Source organism: Kogia breviceps, chromosome 19, assembly GCF_026419965.1.
Source record: "Kogia breviceps isolate mKogBre1 chromosome 19, mKogBre1 haplotype 1, whole genome shotgun sequence".
In the NCBI taxonomy this organism is placed as follows: domain Eukaryota; kingdom Metazoa; phylum Chordata; class Mammalia; order Artiodactyla; family Physeteridae; genus Kogia; species Kogia breviceps.
In genome coordinates, this window is record NC_081328.1 from 16,929,038 (window position 1) to 16,947,325 (window position 18,288).

The 18,288-nt window shown below is 43.5% G+C and overlaps 2 protein-coding genes across 5 annotated transcripts in view; one reads left to right on the top strand and one right to left on the bottom strand.

The window, feature by feature from the left end:
* Positions 1-8,097, bottom strand: part of CRLF3 (cytokine receptor like factor 3) — a 31,496-nt gene extending 23,399 nt beyond the window's left edge. Inside the window, exon 1 of the mRNA XM_059047878.2 lies at positions 7,897-8,097. Coding sequence (XP_058903861.1) covers positions 7,897-8,013 — 117 coding nt within the window. The 5' untranslated portion in view covers positions 8,014-8,097. The remainder of the gene's footprint in view (positions 1-7,896) is intronic.
* Positions 8,098-8,610: 513 nt separating this feature from the next.
* ATAD5 (ATPase family AAA domain containing 5) overlaps positions 8,611-18,288 on the top strand; it is a 48,110-nt gene continuing 38,432 nt past the window's right edge. For 3 of the 4 annotated variants that reach the window (XM_059047833.2, XM_059047834.2, XM_067021128.1), the window contains exon 1: positions 15,514-15,935. In XM_059047833.2, the coding sequence (XP_058903816.1) occupies positions 15,870-15,935 (66 nt within the window). In that variant the 5' untranslated portion in view covers positions 15,514-15,869. Of the gene's footprint in view, positions 8,661-15,513; positions 15,936-18,288 lie in introns of those variants that run through there. The other variant, XM_067021127.1, reaches the window with a different exon arrangement.

Here is an 18,288-nt window from a genome sequence, read left to right on the forward strand (position 1 = left end):
TGTCTGCTTCGTGTATGGACTCATATGTGCTGCTACATTTCCTTCTTGTCTCTTACAGTTAGGCTTTTTGTTTTTTTAAAAAAATATTCATTTATTTATTTGGCTGCGCTGGGTCTTAGGTGCGGTATGCAGGATCTAATTCCCTGACCAGGGATCAAACCCGGGCCCCTGCGTTGGCAGCGTGGAGTCTTACCCACTGGACCACCAGGGAAGTCCCTACAGTTACGTTTTTTAAAAACACGCTTATTAAAACTTTCAAAAAGAAAATCTTGATTATATCACTTGGTATTCTGTTACATTAATGGCCCCAATGAACCACGAACCATGCCTTGTGGTACTCATATCCTCACGCAGACCTCTCCCCTGGAGAGGAGGCTGGGCTGGTGACTAGCAATGCAGTCACATGTGCATGGTTATAGAGTGGAACTGAGCTGTGCCAGCTCCAGGCCTCAGCCTTAAGACTACTTGGCAACTTCTGCTCCTGCGCTGCTGGGGTTCCTGAGCCACTGTGTAAGAAGAAGCTATTGGGGCTTCCCTGGTGGCGCAGTGGTTAAGAATCCTCCTGCCAATGCAGGGGACGTGGATTCAAGCCCTGGTCCGGGAAGATCCCACATGCCATGGAACAACAAAGCCGGTGCACCACAAGTACTGAGCCTGTGCTCTAGAGCCCGCGAGCCACAACTACTGAAGCCCGTGTGCCACAACTACTGAAGCCCACGCACCTAGAGCCCATGCTCCGCAATGAGAGAAGCCACCGCAACGAGAAGCCCGCGCACCGCAACGAAGAGTAGCTCCCACTCAACACAACTAGAGAAAGCCCGCGTGCAGCAACAAAGACCCAACGCAGCCAAAAATAAATAAATAAACAATTTTTTTTTTTTAAAAAAAAGAAGAAGCCTGGCTATCTTTCTTGAGAGAACAAGTGGAAGGGGGAGGAGAGTGAGAGGGGTGGGAGGAAGAGTGTGGGAGGGGGAGAGCAAGCTTGGCATCCACCCTCAGCCATGCCAGCATCCCAACTGAGTCCTGCTACTACTTAAGGCTCCAAAGAGGTAAGTAAATGTTCTGTCTTGAACATTCCAGTCTCAGCTGCCATCTGACTGCAATTACATGAGAACTGCCAGCAAAATCAGAACTGTCCAATCGAGCCCTGGTTAATCCCCCATATACTAAGCAAATGGTTGCCTTTTAAGCCATTATGCTTTGGCATAGTTTATTATGTAGTGACAAATAACCAAATCATGATAAAACAAATGTTTAATTCTTGATTATCTGCATTAGTGAATCGGGTGCCTATAATCAAGACTACAAACAATCTAAAAAGAATGTCTGCAAAATCACACCCACAACATTCATAAAGGCATTCATTCATTCTATATTTATTGAGGTCTAGTGCCAGGAACTGGGGTTATAAAGATGAATAAGGCATGATCCTGACCTCAAAAAATTGTCATTCGAATAAAGGAGACAGTTGCATGCACACGTAACTATAGTAAAATGTATTAAGTCCTTATGTAAGTGTGACAGCCACAAACTGCCATCAGAGCCCAAAAAGGTCATTCCAGGGCTTCCCTGGTGGCGCAGTGGTTGAGAGTCCGCCTGCTGATGCAGGGGACACGGGTTCGTGCCCCAGTCCGGGAGGATCCCACATGCCGCGGAGCAGCTGGGCCCGTGAGCCATGGCCTCTGAGCCTGCGCGTCTGGAGCCTGTGCTCCGCAACGGGAGAGGCCACAACAGTGAGAGGCCCGCGTACCGAAAAAAAAAATTTTTAAGTCTGTCCTACATTTGTTTGGCTTTAGATCAATTAGCCATATTATTTACCAGGTTTCTAGTAATAAGAATAGTTCTTCTCTATCAAATTTAAATTTACATTACACTCTATATTGAAAAAACAAAATTCTACACAGAGAGAAACTAGGCTCCTCTGTGACACTCACACACTTTCTGAGGTTAACATTATAGATTCTGAATGCTTGTTTAAATTCTCATTTATATCCTACATTTCAAGTGAGGTTTGGACTCAACAAGCAGCTTTCAGAGTGTCGTGTTTAAAGACAATTTGTGAAAAGACTTAAAAAAGGATGACTGAAAAGCCAACGTAAATATGTGATTTTTGTACACAAATATATGTGCACCTTTTTTTTCCCCTTGGTAGCTGATTATTTAGTGTTGCTTCTAGAGCTTTGCTTCCAGTATTTTGGCATATCTGAGTCAATACATTTTCAGCCTACCACCAACAAATGCTCCATAAGTACCTATGTAATAGACTATTCACCTCTGCATTAAAAATTAGACTGTACGTGGGAAATTTTTCATAATGCTTATGATATAATGCTAACCAAAAGAAAACAACAAATATAAAGTTGCATGTACAGTAGTCTTTCAATTTGGCAAAATAATATGTCTAGAAGGATACACCAAAATGTTAACAGTGGTTGTCTGTAAGGAGTAGAATTATGGGTGATTTTCAGATTATTTCATCTATTCTTCGTTTTCCCCAGCTCCAGATTTAACCTTTTCTTAGGACACTATAATAGGGGCATTTTAAGTACTACTGCAGTAACAGATTATTTTCAAACAGATTTTTTGGACTGTTTTGAAAACGGGTAACAGAAGGGGAAGTAGGAGATAAAAGAAGCAATAACAGCTTTCTTTTCTTTGCTGAGCTACTAAGACTTCCTGCCCTGGTTTTCTGAAATAACCCTTTTACCCCCACTGAGTTCTCTATCTGTTCCAGTCTTTAACTAGTATGCTACGTGTTTTCAAATCCTGTGAGAATAATGATCTATGGAGAACCTGGTATTGTACATTAGGAATATCAAAGTTCCTAATAAGATCTTCAAAAAATTATCTGAAATCAACTATTAAAAAATTGAAAACAAAATACTGTGAGAGGGCTTCCCTGGTGGCGCAGTGGTTGAGAATCCACCTGCCAAGGCAGGGGACATGGGTTCGAGCCCTGGTCTGAGAAGATCCCACATGCTGCGGAGCAACTAAGCCCGTGCGCCACAACTACTGAGCCTGCGCTCTAGAGCCTGCGAATCACAACTACTGATGCCTAGAGCCCGTGCTCCGCAATAAGAGAGCCACTGCAATAAGAAGCCTGTGCACCGCAATGAAGAGTAGCCCCTGCTCGCTGCAACTAGAGAAAGCCCAGGTGCTGCAACAAAGACCCAACGCAGCCAAAAATAAAAATAAATAAAATAAATAAAATTTTAAAAAATACCATGAGAGACAAATGGTCACAATACAGATGTTAAGACACGCTAGGACAAGCGTTGGCTTGAGATCGTCAATTATTCACTTGTCTGTCACTGAATAATTATCTAAGCCCATGCTATTTCAAACAGCGTTTTAATCTTGAGGATAAACCACAGCAGTTTACTTCAATACACCTATGGTTCGGGATAAACTACAGAAATAGGTAGAGAGCTGATGAAGAGTTAATGGTATCCTCTAAGGAAGGCACTGTGCCTCTATTTTTAATCTGCATATACATCACACCTGATGACGATTCACCAGGTCCAGGGGGGGACTGATTCCTGCATTCTTCACAAGCTCTCAGGTCAGGATGATGGTCGTGGACCACACTTGTAGTAGCAACGATCAAAGGGACAGGCAGAGCTGGGCAGGGTCCTCACCAGTGTCTTAATTAGGCACCAGGATCTGGCCCTTTACTCCGAAAGAGCAGAGACTTGCTCTTGTCAACGCCCCTACAGACACTGAATCACACTAATTAAAGGCACATGAAGGCCAACAGTTCATTTTAGAGTAAATTATAACCGTACACAGACTAGAATATTTGTATTTCTCACTGCTGGCACCTCCAGTACCTCAAACTAATCCCCCTTTGATAATGTACAAACATGGAGTTTCTGGACCTGCAAAGCTTCAAGACCAGGTCCTGGACAGTGGCAATGTCGTCAAACTAGTGTCACTCTTTGAGGCATATCTGACTGGCCAGCTGACATCACTATGTGACATCCTGATCAGCTATCTCTACTTACAACAAGCAGGAAAGTCAACCTGTAGAAATCAACAAGGGATGAACACAACACAATGGAATGAAATCTAAAAATGAATACACAAGAATTTAGATTTTTCCTATTTGTTTTGTTTTTAGGCGGAAGAGTCTAAAGACTAGCCACCAAAGGAAAGAGTAAATCTGTGAGAGCAATGCTCTGTTTCCCTACCCACAGTATTTCTAGGACCTAGAAGTATCTCTGACCCACAGAATACACCCAGTGCATATTTACTGAGTAAATGAACAAATGAGTATTTAAGGGTTGAAGTTAATTTCTTTGGTATTTACATCTTAATACCAAGGATTCCAGGGAGCCATATAGAACTATTCTCAATGATTTCAACATCAGTTACGCCAGGCTGACTGTAAATATTGTCTGATTTCCTGAAGACAACGAACATCTCTCTAGTCTTTAACTTATTCAAACAGTAAGAGTTACAGACTACCCTTCATTCCTACACAGAACTTCCTTTTCTCTGAAGACAGAGGGTAGGGCTTAAACTTAACCACAAGAAGAGAAACTGCTACATGCTGGCAGTTGTTTTTCACACTAAAAGATTGACAGTAAAAGACTGTTACTCTTGTTCCATCTAAATTTTCATAGCCATGATTTTCTAACAAGAGGCAAATTTCATTAGAGATTTTTAAAGGGTAAGAAACAAAAGCAAAGATAAAAAGTATGCCAAGAGGGCTTCCCTGGTGGCGCAGTGGTTGAGAGTCCGCCTGCCGATGCAGGGGACACGGATTCGTGCCCCGGTTCGGGAAGATCCCACTTGCCGCGGAGCGGCTGGGCCCGTGAGCCGTGGCCGCTGAACCTGCGCGTCCGGAGCCTGTGCTCCACAACGGGAGAGGCCACAGCAGTGAGGGGCCCGCGTACCGCAAAAAAAAAAAAAAAAAAAAAAAGTATGCCAAGAGTTCTTGAAAAGGTTGAACAAAGAGTTACCACACGACCCAGCAATTCCTAAGTATATGCCAAAAGAACTGAAAATATGTCTACACGAAAATTTGTACAAGAATGTTCACACCAAGATTATTCATAAGAGCCAAAAAGTGAAAATAACCCAAATATCTATCAGTTGATGAATGGATAAATAAAATGTGGTATATCCACACAACAAATATTATGCAGCCACAAAAAGGACTAAAGTACAGCTACATGCTACCTCATGGATGAACCTTGAAAACATTATGCCTAAGTCAAAGGAGCCAGCCACAAGGGGCCACAGACAGTATGATTCCATTTATATAACGTGTCCAAAATAGGCAAATCCAATAGGGACAGAAAGTAGTTTAGTGGTTATCAGGGGCTGGAAGAGTGACAGCTAACAGGTACGGGATTTCTTTTGGGGGTGAGATGAAAATGTTCTGGAATTAGTGGTGATGGCTGCACAACTTTGCAAATACACTAAAAACTGCTTTATTGTACATTTCAAGGTATGAATTTTATGGTATGTAAATTACATATCAATTTTTTTTTAAATCCTATGCCAAAAGAAAACAAAATCGGCAAGTAAAAAATATACACAAAGGGAGCATCCTTCCTCTCTGCTCTCTCATCCTTCCATGACACAAAATTTGACTGAAAAGCCATAGATTTTATGTAGTTATTCTGAAAATGACTGGAACCCTAAAAATATCCTAGCCACTAAACAAAAGCAGCTGCTTATTTTGATAACATTTTTGTAACACTGACCTTCCTTAAAACGCAAGTTGACAGAGGACTTATTCTACAAACCCAAACGTGTACAACCCACTAGAATTCGCTTTGAGGAAGAATTAAAGCTTTTAGAACTAGAAGCTGTTGTAACTGGCACCGGCACAAAACACATTTCAGTTCACAACAGTATGACATGACTCAGTCTAGTCCGAAGGCAATGTCATTAAAAACCTAAGCTAATGGATATTCTTAGTGTCTTCTGTTTCAAGCACAAGACAATGGTCCTCAAAAACAAAACAAAATCCCATACCAAACGCCACTAAGTTATAGGAAAGTATGTTCTGTCTTTAAATTTTTGGACATAGAACTTAAAAGAATGTAGGTTTGGAAACAGTACTAAACCATTCAGGATGAGATCATACTAAATTGTTTTAATCTGTTCAATATCACACGAGAAAGTAATAAGTACTTCTCCCAGGTGCTAAGCTCATTCATTTAGTATCACCTCTGTTTCTTAATCCTTGATGCAGTTAAACAAGAGTCTCATTCATATATAAGACATCTTAATTGGCTGCAACATTAATCATATAAGAGATACTTTAGGGCTTCCCTGGTGGCGCAGTGGTTGAGAATCCGCCTGGCGATGCAGGGGACACGGGTTTGTGTCCCGGTCCGGGAAGATCCCACATGCCGCGGAGCGGCTGGGTCCGTGAGCCATGGCCGCTGAGCCTGCGCGTCCGAAGCCTGTGCTCCGCAACGGGAGAGGCCACAACAGTGAGAGGCCCGCGTACCCCCCCCCCACACACACACACACACAAGAGATACTTTAATCTCTTTTAAAATATGCCCTAGATTTAGAACCTCTATTTCAAAACAGCAGAAGGAATAATGCAGATGTTTTCAAGTGGAAATCAAAATAAATATATTGGAAGGCCTTAAAAAGCATTCGTCAAATCAGGATCACCATATCTAGATCTTGCTCCCAGATTTGCTACTAAACTACAAAAGACGCCTGGCCTACATTTAAAATCTACAAGACTTTTTAAATGTGTAAAACCTAAAGCATGTTGAGTATCCTTAATGATGAGAATATCCAAAGGCACTGTTATCACAGCACTATTCTACCAGTTGCAATTTTCAGATTCTATGCAGCATGGGCGTTACTAGGATGACAATATATATTAATAACAAATGTGATGTTGAAAAATCCCACTCACTCAAATGATTCCACTCAGACGGAATCCCACTGACTCAAAAGCACTTATTAAGCACCTGAATTAATAGTAGCTTGAGGATTATCTGTCCTCCTGCACATTGGCAGTGGGTTATATCTTTTTCTGTACATGCTCCAGGGTGTAGAGAAACCATGTGGCGTTCCTTTATCTTTGATAACCAGGTCCCCATGGAGCAGATAACTGCCGTCACTTGAAAGTATATTTAGCTTCTCCTTTCAACACTTCTCTCTTTAAATCTGTTTTTCCATTTCCCTACACTTTTGTATCCCATCCCCCAGGGGCTTCATTTTCCTTCTTTTGCCCTTCCAACATAGCTTCACCTTAAAATCCAAACTCTCTAGAATGGGATCCTGCTACATGATTTTTTAATGCGTTCAAGATCATATGAGACACTAAGTACTACTTTGACACCAATTCCATTCATTTAGTGTTGACGTTACTACTTCTCCACTCCTCTCTCTCCTTAGTCCATCCCTTCCACTGTGCATTCCGCCTCCACTTTGAGCTCTCCCCAAGTCACTGCTACACATTTTCCTCACGCTCTCTAAAATCGCTCTCCATCCACAAGGTAGGTTTTCCAAAGAATCTCCACCTCCCCCAACTCTTTCAATATTCACTACCCTCTGTGACGCCCTCGATTTTTGCTCTGGTCCCTCACTCCCCACAACCTCGGACCCCATCGCATCCCCGACACCAACCCCACACAGCTTCGGGAACGCCCCTCACACTCTCCCTCGATCCCCCAAATTTGCCCCTTCCTCTTAAGACCCCCCCGTCCCCCTCCCCCACCCCCACCCCCGCAGAACCCACCTCCCCATTCCCAGACCCTGCCAGGTCTCCCGAACCTTCAGAGACGCTTCCCTCCTCCCTTCAGAGTTTCCGGACACTCCCGCCCCTCGCAGCCCTCCGTGCCCTCGCCCATCGCCGGGCACCCCGCGCCCTCCCCGGGGCCCACAGCGCCCCTGCGGGCGCGGCCCTCCGACCTGCCTCCGCGCCTCCCGCAGCCCCTGCAGCCTCTGGCCTAGCTCCCGCCGGTAGCTCTGCGCCGCCTCCACGCTCTCGCGGGCCTCCTGCAGCAGCAACTCGGGCTCCAGCTCCATCGTCCTCTCGTCCGGCCGCGCGGCCGGCGGCTGCGGGCGCGGTTCCCGACTATCCCGGGCGCAGCGGAGCGGCCCGGAGCGGCCACGCGCAGGCGGAAGCACCGCCCCGCCCCGCCCCACGGTGGACTTGATTGACAGCAGCGCTCGACAAGCGTCAGGGGCTCAGTGCCTCCCGCGCCGCAGGCCCAGCTGGTCTCAGCTCAGCTCCCGTGCAGCACCTGCCAGTGATGCTTCCTCGGGGTACGCATGGAGCCAGGGAAAGATTAATGACTACACCTCACGAAGTGCTTCAGGGAAAGATTAATGACTGCATCTCACGAAGTGCTTCCCGCACCTTATCTTATTCTGGCCTCACTACCAGGCCTCCTTGCACCTCTATCCCACAGAGGAGAAAGCTGTGGGACAGAGAGGATAATCAACTTTCTCAAGCCGTCGGGATTTCAAGCCGTTGGGATTTCAACCCGGACGGGTCTTGAATCATCATTGTCCTACCTCCCTAGTAAACGAGCATCCCTGCAGTGGCCAGTGTTTGAGGAGGTTACTGTGAATCAGGCACCACGCTCACAGCAATCAGACAAAGGCCCCATCACCCAGAAGTTCCTAGTCTAATGAGGGAGCCAAGACGGAGGCCTAAGCGTGGGCCAGCGGTAGGTACCTCAATCCTGGCAGAACTGCAAGGTGGATGTTATCAGACTTTCCTGTGTGGGCCATAACACCTCTGTTGCAATATAGTGAGTAAATGGGCTTGACCGTGTGCTAATAAGACTTCTGGACACAAATTTGAATGTCACATAATTGTCACGTGTCACAAAATATTCTTTGCATCTTTTTTCAACTACTTAAAAAGGTGAAAACCATTCGTTCAAGGGCCATACAAAAACAGGTGGTGGGTCAGATGTGGCCCTGGCCATAGTTTTTTTGTTTTTTTTAAGTTTTTACTGGAGTATAGTTGATTTACAATGTTGTGTTAGTTTCAGGTGTACAGCAAAGTGAATCAGTTATACATATACCTATATCCACTCTTTTTTAGATTCTTTTCCATATAGGCCATTACAGTGTATTGAGTAGAGTTCCCTGTGCTATACAGTAGGTCCTTACTAGTTATCTGTTATATATATCGCAGTGTGTATATGTCAGTCACAATCTCCCAATTTATCCCTCCCCCCTTCTCCCCTCTGGCCATAGTTTGCTGACCCTTGGCCTAGGATGGTAGAGTTTCCTCCCCAGGAAACAAAAATAGAACAGTGGTTGTCTCAAGGTTACACAATGAATCTGTGCTAGAGGCTAGATTCCAGTTTTCCTGGGCCAGACTAAAGCTCTTTCTACCACATTGTTTGGTGCTAAGTGAATGACACTTGAAATTAGAGAAGTTTAGAAAATGAAGGTTCTTCTGGAGAAAATGGGAGATTATCTTTATCCTGAAGTAGCAAGGCACTCAGTAGATTCTCAACAAATACCTGTGGAATGAATCAAGGCATTAACTAAACAAAAAGGAGTAAGTAAAGGTACCCCAGTTAAGATAAAACTAAGGAAAGGGTATAAGGACTTGCAGATAGGAATATAAATGGATTGTGTAATGAAGGAGGAGCAGACCACTTTGACTGGAGAGGAAGGACTGAATCATATATTGGGAGATGAAGTTAAGAGAAAAGTAAGGGGGCTTCCCTGGTGGCGCAGTGGTTGGGAGTCCGCCTGCCGATGCAGGAGACGCGGGTTCGTGCCCTGGTCCGGGAAGATCCCACATGCCGCGGAGCGGCCAAGCACGTGAGCCATGGCCGCTGGGCCTGCGCGTCCGGAGCCTGTGCTCCGCAACGGGAGAGGCCACAGCAGTGAGAGGCCCGCATACCGCAAAAAAAAAAAAAAAGAGAAAAGTAAGGGCCGTGGAGTTCAGGTTAAGAAGGTTTGACTGTAATGAATAGACATTAAAGATTTTTGCATGTTCAGTGACATTTGCAAAACAATGTTTTAGGAAGATAAATGATAGAGAGGTGGGACTTGGGTTTGTCTTAAGGTAAGGCAGGGGTTGGCATACTGTAAATTCTCAATAAATATTTGTTCAGTGAAATGAATATGCATGAGATAACTAGAGGGGAGTAAATAGGCAAATCTAAATGGTGTTAGTCTAGTTATGATATGATGGAGACTTGAATTAGGATGTTGGCTTTTACAGAGTTTGGGGGTTTTGTTTTGTTTTTTAAATTTATTTATTTTTGGCTGTGTTGAGTCTTCGTTGCTGCATGCGGGGTTTCTCTAGTTGCGGCGAGTGGGGACTACTCTTCGTTGCGGTGCACGGGTTTCCTCATTGCGGTGGCTTCTCTTGTTGCGGACCACGGGCTCTAGGCACCCGGGCTTCAGTAGTTGCAGCACGCGGGCTCAGTAGTTGTGGCTTGCGGGCTCTAAAGCGCAGGCTCAGTAGTTGTGGCGCATGGGCTTAGTTGCTCTGCGTCGTGTGGGATCTTCCCAGACCAGGGCTCGAACCTGTGTCCCCTGCATTGGCAGGCAGATTCTTAATCACTGAGCCACCAGGGAAGCCCTTTTATGGAGTTTTGACAGTGAAAGCAGGGGGAAAGATAGGCAAATGGTTCAAGGGAACAGGAGAGTTTGGACACACATTGAGTCAGTAAAAAACAGGATTTATTAATTGTTCTTGAACATGGTATGTTCTGTGTGCTCTCTAAAGCTAATTGAACAGAATTGGCTCCCACTCCAGAAAGCTTTACTAAGTGAAATTTTAAAAAAAAATTAAAAGGAAAACTTCTATAAAGACAAACTACCAATCTTAGTCTCATTCAACTTTATTTCCTTGACCTACTAATTTATGGGAGGCAGGAAATGTGTATCTAATATATCCACACTACCCACAAAAATAACATGAAGAAAAGCTGTAAAACTGCGCCCCTAGGCTTGAAATTTTTTTATTTTTTATTTTTTTTAACTTTAGAGCACAAGTTTCTGAAGAATAAATGCTCTGGTCAATAACAGAGAGGAAGATTGATCTAGAGGTGGTGATGACAGAAGCCAGCAGGCCATCAGACAGGGCTTTACAGAGTTTTTAATCTCTGTGTCACCACATTAGTCTAGCACTGACTTTTCAAGAGGTGAGCAGATTCAGAGGGACAGACTCCTCATGCTACAAGAAACAAAGGGCTTGCTAATTGATTTATTTATGATAAGAATATAATTGCCGGGCTTCCCTGGTGGTACAGTGGTTGGGAATCCGCCTGCCAATGCAGGGGACGCGGGTTCAAGCCCTGGTCTGGAAAGATCCCACATACCACGGAGCAACTAAGCCCGTGCGCCACAACTACTGAGCCTGCACTCTAGAGCCCACGAGCCACAACTACTGAGCCCACATGCCACAACTACTGAAGCCTGCGCACCTGGAGTCCATGCTCCACAGCAAGAGAAGCCACCGCAATGAGAAGCCTGTGCACCGCAACAAAGAGTAGCCCCCACTCACCACAACTAAAGAAAGCCTGAACGCAGCAACAAAGACCCAATGCAGCCAAAAATTATTTATTTATTTATTTATTTATTTATTTTAAAAAGCACTGAAATTTAAGTTAGGAGACTTGGCTAAACATTGTAACTTTGGAAACATGTGTGAGCTACATTTCTCTAAATCGACAATAATGTAAATGTCTTCCTCACAGGAATCATGCAAAGGCTGAATAGTATGGCCAGGTAAAAGCACACATTTATTTACAAAATATTTAAAGAGTACAAGGTATGTGTCTGGCTTTGTGCTTAGGTGCTGGGAATCAAATCAGGAATGAGACCTAGGAGCTGCCTTCATAGTCCAGTAGGGGAATCACTCACACATAAGCAGGAATTTATATTCTAATATATTGAGTGCAATGAGTAGAAGCACAGAAATGGCCACCTAATCCAGCCTAAGGTAAAGTGGAGGGAAGAAGGTATCAGGAAAAGTTTCTTGAACAAGGTAAACCCTAAACTGAGTCTTAAGGCTTTTCTCGGCTTGGCTACAGGTGCTTCTCTCCTTTCCCTTCCAAAACCCCATCAAAATAACAATTAAGGAATTTAAAACTGGATTAGGGGGAAAAAATGGATTAGGGACAAATGGAACAGTAGAGAACACAAAAGAGCACTAGAGAGTTCCATAAATTTTTGGAAGATGGAAAGTGGAGTAGAGGTAATTGCCCAAGAAAACTGCAGGACGTTACAACCTAAACTGCAGAGAATGAACCATTCAGAGTTGGGCTAACTCTCCCCGAAGACTCCTGAGAAACTCATGCTATATATCCTTTTAAAAATTTTAGTCACTTAAAAAAAATCACAACCCCTATTATGACATTCCTTTCCTTATCCTACTTCCTGCATTATTTTCTCCTCAGCATTTTAGCCCTGTCTTACCATGTACCTTACTTACGGATCATTTTTATTACATGTCTCTTCCAACGAGAATATAAATTCTAAAAGGATAGGCATTTTTGTCTGTTTTGTTCACAGCTGCTTTGTTCATAGCTGCACATATCAGGCACTCGTTTGTATTTATGGAATGGATGGAAGGATGAATAACACAGCACATGAGAATGAGGTATGGGACTGAAAAGGGGAGACATCAGTTAATACTAGAGTTAGATATTTTAGGTCCATTGCCCTATTCCATGCATTTAGTTGACGCCTCCCTATTGCTTCCACGAAACTGCGTGAGATATAAACACCTCTGCCCCTAAATAGATCGGAGGAGAAACCAAGTGGTCCAGAGAAAAGACCTCCACCTATTAACATTAGGAAGTTCCCCAGTGAAAATCTCCTGATCACCCTACAGTAGAACCCACTAGTGAGTCCCACCTATGCTAAAAACCTTCAATCAGCTTGAACCATTTTTTAAACAGCTTTATTGAGTATAACTGATTTGCAATAAACTACATATATTTAGAGTATATGATGTGATGAACTTTTTCATCAGTAGATACCTCTGGAACCATCACCATAACCAAGATAATGAACATTTCCATCACTCCCCAAAGTTTCCATGTAACCTATTCCTTTGTAATCTGTCCCTCCTTCAACCCCTGAACACAGGCAATGATGATCTGCTTTCTGTAATTAGAGATTAATTTGCATTTTTCTCAAATTTTAAATAAATGGAATCATGCAATGTATACTCTTTTTTCATCCATGTTGTTTAATGTATTGATAGTTCATTTCTTTTTATTGCTGAGTAGTATTCCATGGTATGGATGTGTTTGTTAATGTACCTGTTGATAGGTTGTTCCAAGTTTTTTACTATTACAAATAAAGCTGCTATCAACATTTGTGTACAAGTGTACAAGTCTTTATAACTATATTGGGAATGTGGGAGGAGAGAAAGTATGGAGGGTGATGTTACAAGAGAATTAACCACCATAACAGGACTTTAATGAATTCTGTTTAAAATTGTTAGATCAAGAAATAGCTGTTTAGGGCTTCCCTGGTGGTGCAGTGGTTGAGAATCCGCCTGCCAATGCAGGAGACATGGGTTCAAGCCCTGGTCCGGGAAGATCCCACATGCCGCGGAGCAACTAAGCCCGTGAACCACAACTACTGAGCCTGTGCTCTAGAGCCCAGGAGCCACAACTACTGAGCCCGCGTGCTGCAACTACTGAAGCCCAAGTGCCTAGAGCCAGTGCTCCGCAATAAGAGAAGCCACCACAATAAGAAGCTCACGCACCGCAACTAAGAGTAGCCCCCGCTCACCGCAATTAGAGAAAGCCGGTGCGCAGCAAGGAAGACCCAACACAGCCAAAAATAAATAAATAAAATAAATTTATTTTTAAAAATAGCTGTGTACAGATATTGAAATATTTAAAGATTAGCAGATATTTATAGTGCTAGAAGACCAGGGGTCGAACCCGTGTCCCCTGCATTGGCAGGCGGATTCTCAACCACTGCGCCACCAGGGAAGTCCTCAACATATCTTAAATGCTTAGTTTTTTAGAAGAATAAAAAGCGCTAGAGACATATCCTATAACCCAGCAATTCCACGTTTAGGTGTGTATCTTGGAAAAGAGCCATTTGTGTTCAAGGAGACAAGAATGTTCGCTGACTCATTGTTTGACTAACAGAAAATTGACAATTTAAATGATCATCACTAAGGAAATGGATAAATAAAATGTTGTGCATAATTGGGTGGAATGCTCAGGAATGAAAGGGAACGAATCAGATCGACCTGTATAGCTCTTGAAGACAATGATGAAAGAAACAACTTGCTGAGTGATATTTACATTGTTACCTTTTATGTAAAGAAAAACAAAACTAAAGATTTTTCTACGGATACGTATATGTATGTAAAAGTATTACGAAAGGCTGCAATGCTATCCACCAAATAGGTAATACTGGCTGCCATTGGGGCTAAGAGGAAGAGACCGAGTTAGGGGGTGAAAGTCAAACAGACTTTCAGTTTTTTCTGTAATTTTCTAATTGATTTCTCCTCCTCCTCCTCCTCCTCCTCCTCCTCCTCCACGCTCTTGCTATTCCATCTTCTCCTCCTCTTCCCCCTTCTCCTCCTCTTCGCCGTCATTCTCCTTGCGCAGCGTTCTTACACTACGTGAGTTATAAACAAACGAAACCAAAACAACAAAAGTTTATATTTAGAAGTGCAGTCTCCCTTCCTGAAAAACCTTATCCGGGGTTAATAATTTTCAAGGAGAAAGTAATTACCACTAACTTCATTGGAGAAATTTGTACCCTTTATGTTGTCCAGACAATAGCAAATACCATAAAGATAGACACAATTACGTCAACAGTTAATATCAGTTTGCATAATCCGACCGAACAAGGTGGCTTCCCGTTACTATTTACATGACTTATTTCAGCTCTTACATACCGTGTAGTTAAAACTAGCACCCAGACAAAATAAACACACTCTCTATATTGCAAGTGCAATGGAAAAAAAAAAAGTAAAGCTAAACATATCTATGAAAACAATGCAAATGATGTATGAGATTATCTTCACTACAAACTAGCAAACTACTGGTACCCAGCAACAACTCGAACACACGCCAGCCAGCTGAGGCGACGACCTTGGGCCCTTAGCTGCTCGCGAGGAGGAAATCCACAGGAAGAAATGCTTCCTGAGCTCAATTAGGGGTTAAAAGTCGAAATCTCAGACTCCAAGTGGGCGTATCCCTAGGTAGGACGCTTGCCAAAATAACATTTTATTCCGTGTGGGAGTGTAATCAATTGTTATTCCGTTTTCTGTATTTTTAGAATTTCCACTTTTAAATAGGGGCTAGTCTGGGGCGTAAAAAGTATGGGGTTCTAATTCTGCCACCAACGGACTTGGTCAAATCATATCCTCGTCAGTGAAACTGGGCGTTAGAAGTTTGAATCTCCAAAGTCCCCGCTACTTTTAGATTCACGGCAAAGCAATCCCGCCTCCTGCAGGCTTGCCGAAGAAGCATTTTGACCCTCTCGGCTCACTGTCCGCGCAGCCTCCGGAAGCAATCTAAACTCCGCCCCCTGCACTCTGGACGGCGCGAAAACCCAATTGACAAGAACTCTCTCCGAAGCCCGCGGGTAGGTTCTGTGTTCGGCCTGCTTTCCCTGCGGGAGCCCCAGTCCCGATCACTCAGAACTGGAGCGCCGGCCTTAGGGGCACCCCGCGCTCACCGACCGCGCCCGAGGGTCTTCGCTACCCGCGCTTTCTCACCGCCTCTTCCCGCGTTCTTCTTGGTTGAGCTGGGCCCAGCCTCTGCGACCACCCCGGGCAGTGGGCGCGGGGGAGTCCGAGGCGGACCCCGCGGCCCAGCTCCTCGCTCCTGCTGGAGCCGGCCGCCTCCATGGCCTCCCGACAGGCCGGGCCGGGCCGCGGAAGGTCCTAGGAACCGGGATTCCGGGAAGCAGGGAGCATGGTGGGGGTCTTGGCCATGGCGGCGGCAGCTGCTCCCCCTCCGGTGAAAGACTACGGGAATGAGGTGAGCTTTAATATCTCCGAATGTTGGGTGTGGGTGAAAGGTGATCCCGACTTAGGATCTATGAGGGGAAAGGAGGGACCTGGTGAGGCCCCAGAGTCTGACATTGTGTGGAACAATTGCTGGGGTATGTCGTTTCTTAAAGACGTGATAGGTCCCTAGAAACATTGGGATTGTGAGATGTTTGCGGGGACCTTAAGATGCCTAGTAAAGGACTAGTTCCCAGATCCTGAAATGTTTCTGGAACTTGATGTTTTGGACTTATGAAATGTTATGGAGGATCCCAGGGTCAAGTCTGGGGTTCATGATAAGGAATCATAGAACTTTAGCGTTGAAAAGAATCTTTAAGTTCTACCTGTCCACCCCATCACCTTCTCTAGGAATACCGCTTAGATTGTCACTGCAGGAATCACAAAAGGTAGTTCATTTAAAAATCACTATCTCATTGTTCTAGGGCTTAAGATACTGCAGTTAGAAGTCCCAGCTTGGCATACTGTTATTCTCCTGTGTTCATCGAGTTTCAGTGAAATGTACTAAGCAGTTGTTGTTAAGAGATTCTAATGCCATGAAGTAGTGGAGTAGCATCTAAAAGTAGACGGTTGCTATATTTTTACACTTTTTCATTTCAAGCTCCCATTCTAACTGAAGTATGCAAACAGATGTCTTCGAAGTGAGCCAAGATGTATATTCACTTATTTCGCTGGGACTCTTTCTTACTTTTAAGAATTGAGTACTTTTGTCTGCTTGCTGATAGATGCTATGCTGATACTTCTTTGCTGAAAAGGCAGTTTCTCTGCTTGTCTCAGGTGTGAAGAAGGACTTTTGATACTTGAATTACACAGTTCTTGCTTTTTGTTTGCTCAGTTTTCCAGTCTTTTCATTACACTTTCTGCTTTTGGTGCTCTGCTTAGAGGGCTATTTCACAGTAATGATACTTACTGTTTAGTATTTTAAGGGTAAGGACCTTATACACATTATTTTACTTAATATTAACCCTGTGATGAGGTGTTATTATCTGTATTCTATAGATGAGAGAAGGTTAAGAAGTAATTAAAAGTAAGTTAGGTTAAAAAAAAGTAAGTTAGAAAATTAACAGTAATTTGCTTAAGGTCCCACACTAGTAGATGTCAGAGCCAGCACTTGAACTTAGATCTGCCTGACTCCAGAGCCTATGGTATTGTGCCTCTGATACCAGCTCACGATAATAATAATGCTAACAACTCATTAGCATTTTCTTCTAGTACATTTATCATTTCATTTAACCTGTCTGTAATTTATTTTGTCTCATATTTATCCAGAGGGTTAAAATTTGTGCCAGTACTATTTATTAACTACTTCGTTGCCCACTAACTTGAGTGCTACTATTATCATATACCAAATTCTTAAATACACACTTATGTCTCTCTGGTTTTCTGATCGGTTCTATTAAGTTGCCTGCCTATTCATGGATCAGTGCTATGCTTTTAATCATGATAGCCTTATAATCCATTTTAATTTTCTAGACGTATAATCCCTTTGTTACTTATCTTCAAAAAAAACAAAAAGGGGGCTTCCCTGGTGGCGCAGTGGTGGAGAGTCCGCCTGCCGATGCAGGGGACGCGGGTTCGTGCCCCGGTCTGGGAAGATCCCACATGCCGCGGAGCGGCTGGGCCCGTGAGCCATGGCCGCTGAGCCTGCGCGTCCGGAGCCTGCGCTCCGCGAAGGGAGGGACCACAACAGTGAGAGGCCCACGTACTGCAAAAAAAAAAAAAAAAAAGGTTTTCTTGTTGTTCTGGCAAGTTTTTTCTAACAAATGAACCGAGGGAAGTTAAAAATAAAGTTGATGGAGCTTTTTTTTAAGGGTACTAAATAGTATAAGAGTCAGGCGGTAACTCTTAATAGCATACTAAAACACTGAAAAGTCTTGTTTTATTTGTAGTAAATGTCCACTATATTTTTTACTTAATTAGTAAATTTTGGGATCCTAGGCTTGTCCACCATCTACCTGTTTCTTGGAAATAGTTAGAATAATTTGTTTATTTTTAACTAAAACGGTACAAAGGGAATGGGAATAATATTTATAGAGTTCCTAGCATGCATCAGACTTCACATGTTTGTATGTAATATGTTCATTACAAATCCTGTGGGGTGGGTGGTACTATTCAAAGGTTATAGAGTAAACAGAGGCCAACAGTAATTAACACATTTGTACACAAGCATAGGAGGCCTTGAAACTTTTTATTGATGTATAGTATATATAGTAAAGTACACAAATTATAATTGTATAACTTGATGCGACATTGAGATTTGAATGTAGGTTTAACATTAAGGCTCTTTTTCTTCCTAATTTATCAACTAAGGGAGCCTTCCCTTTTTT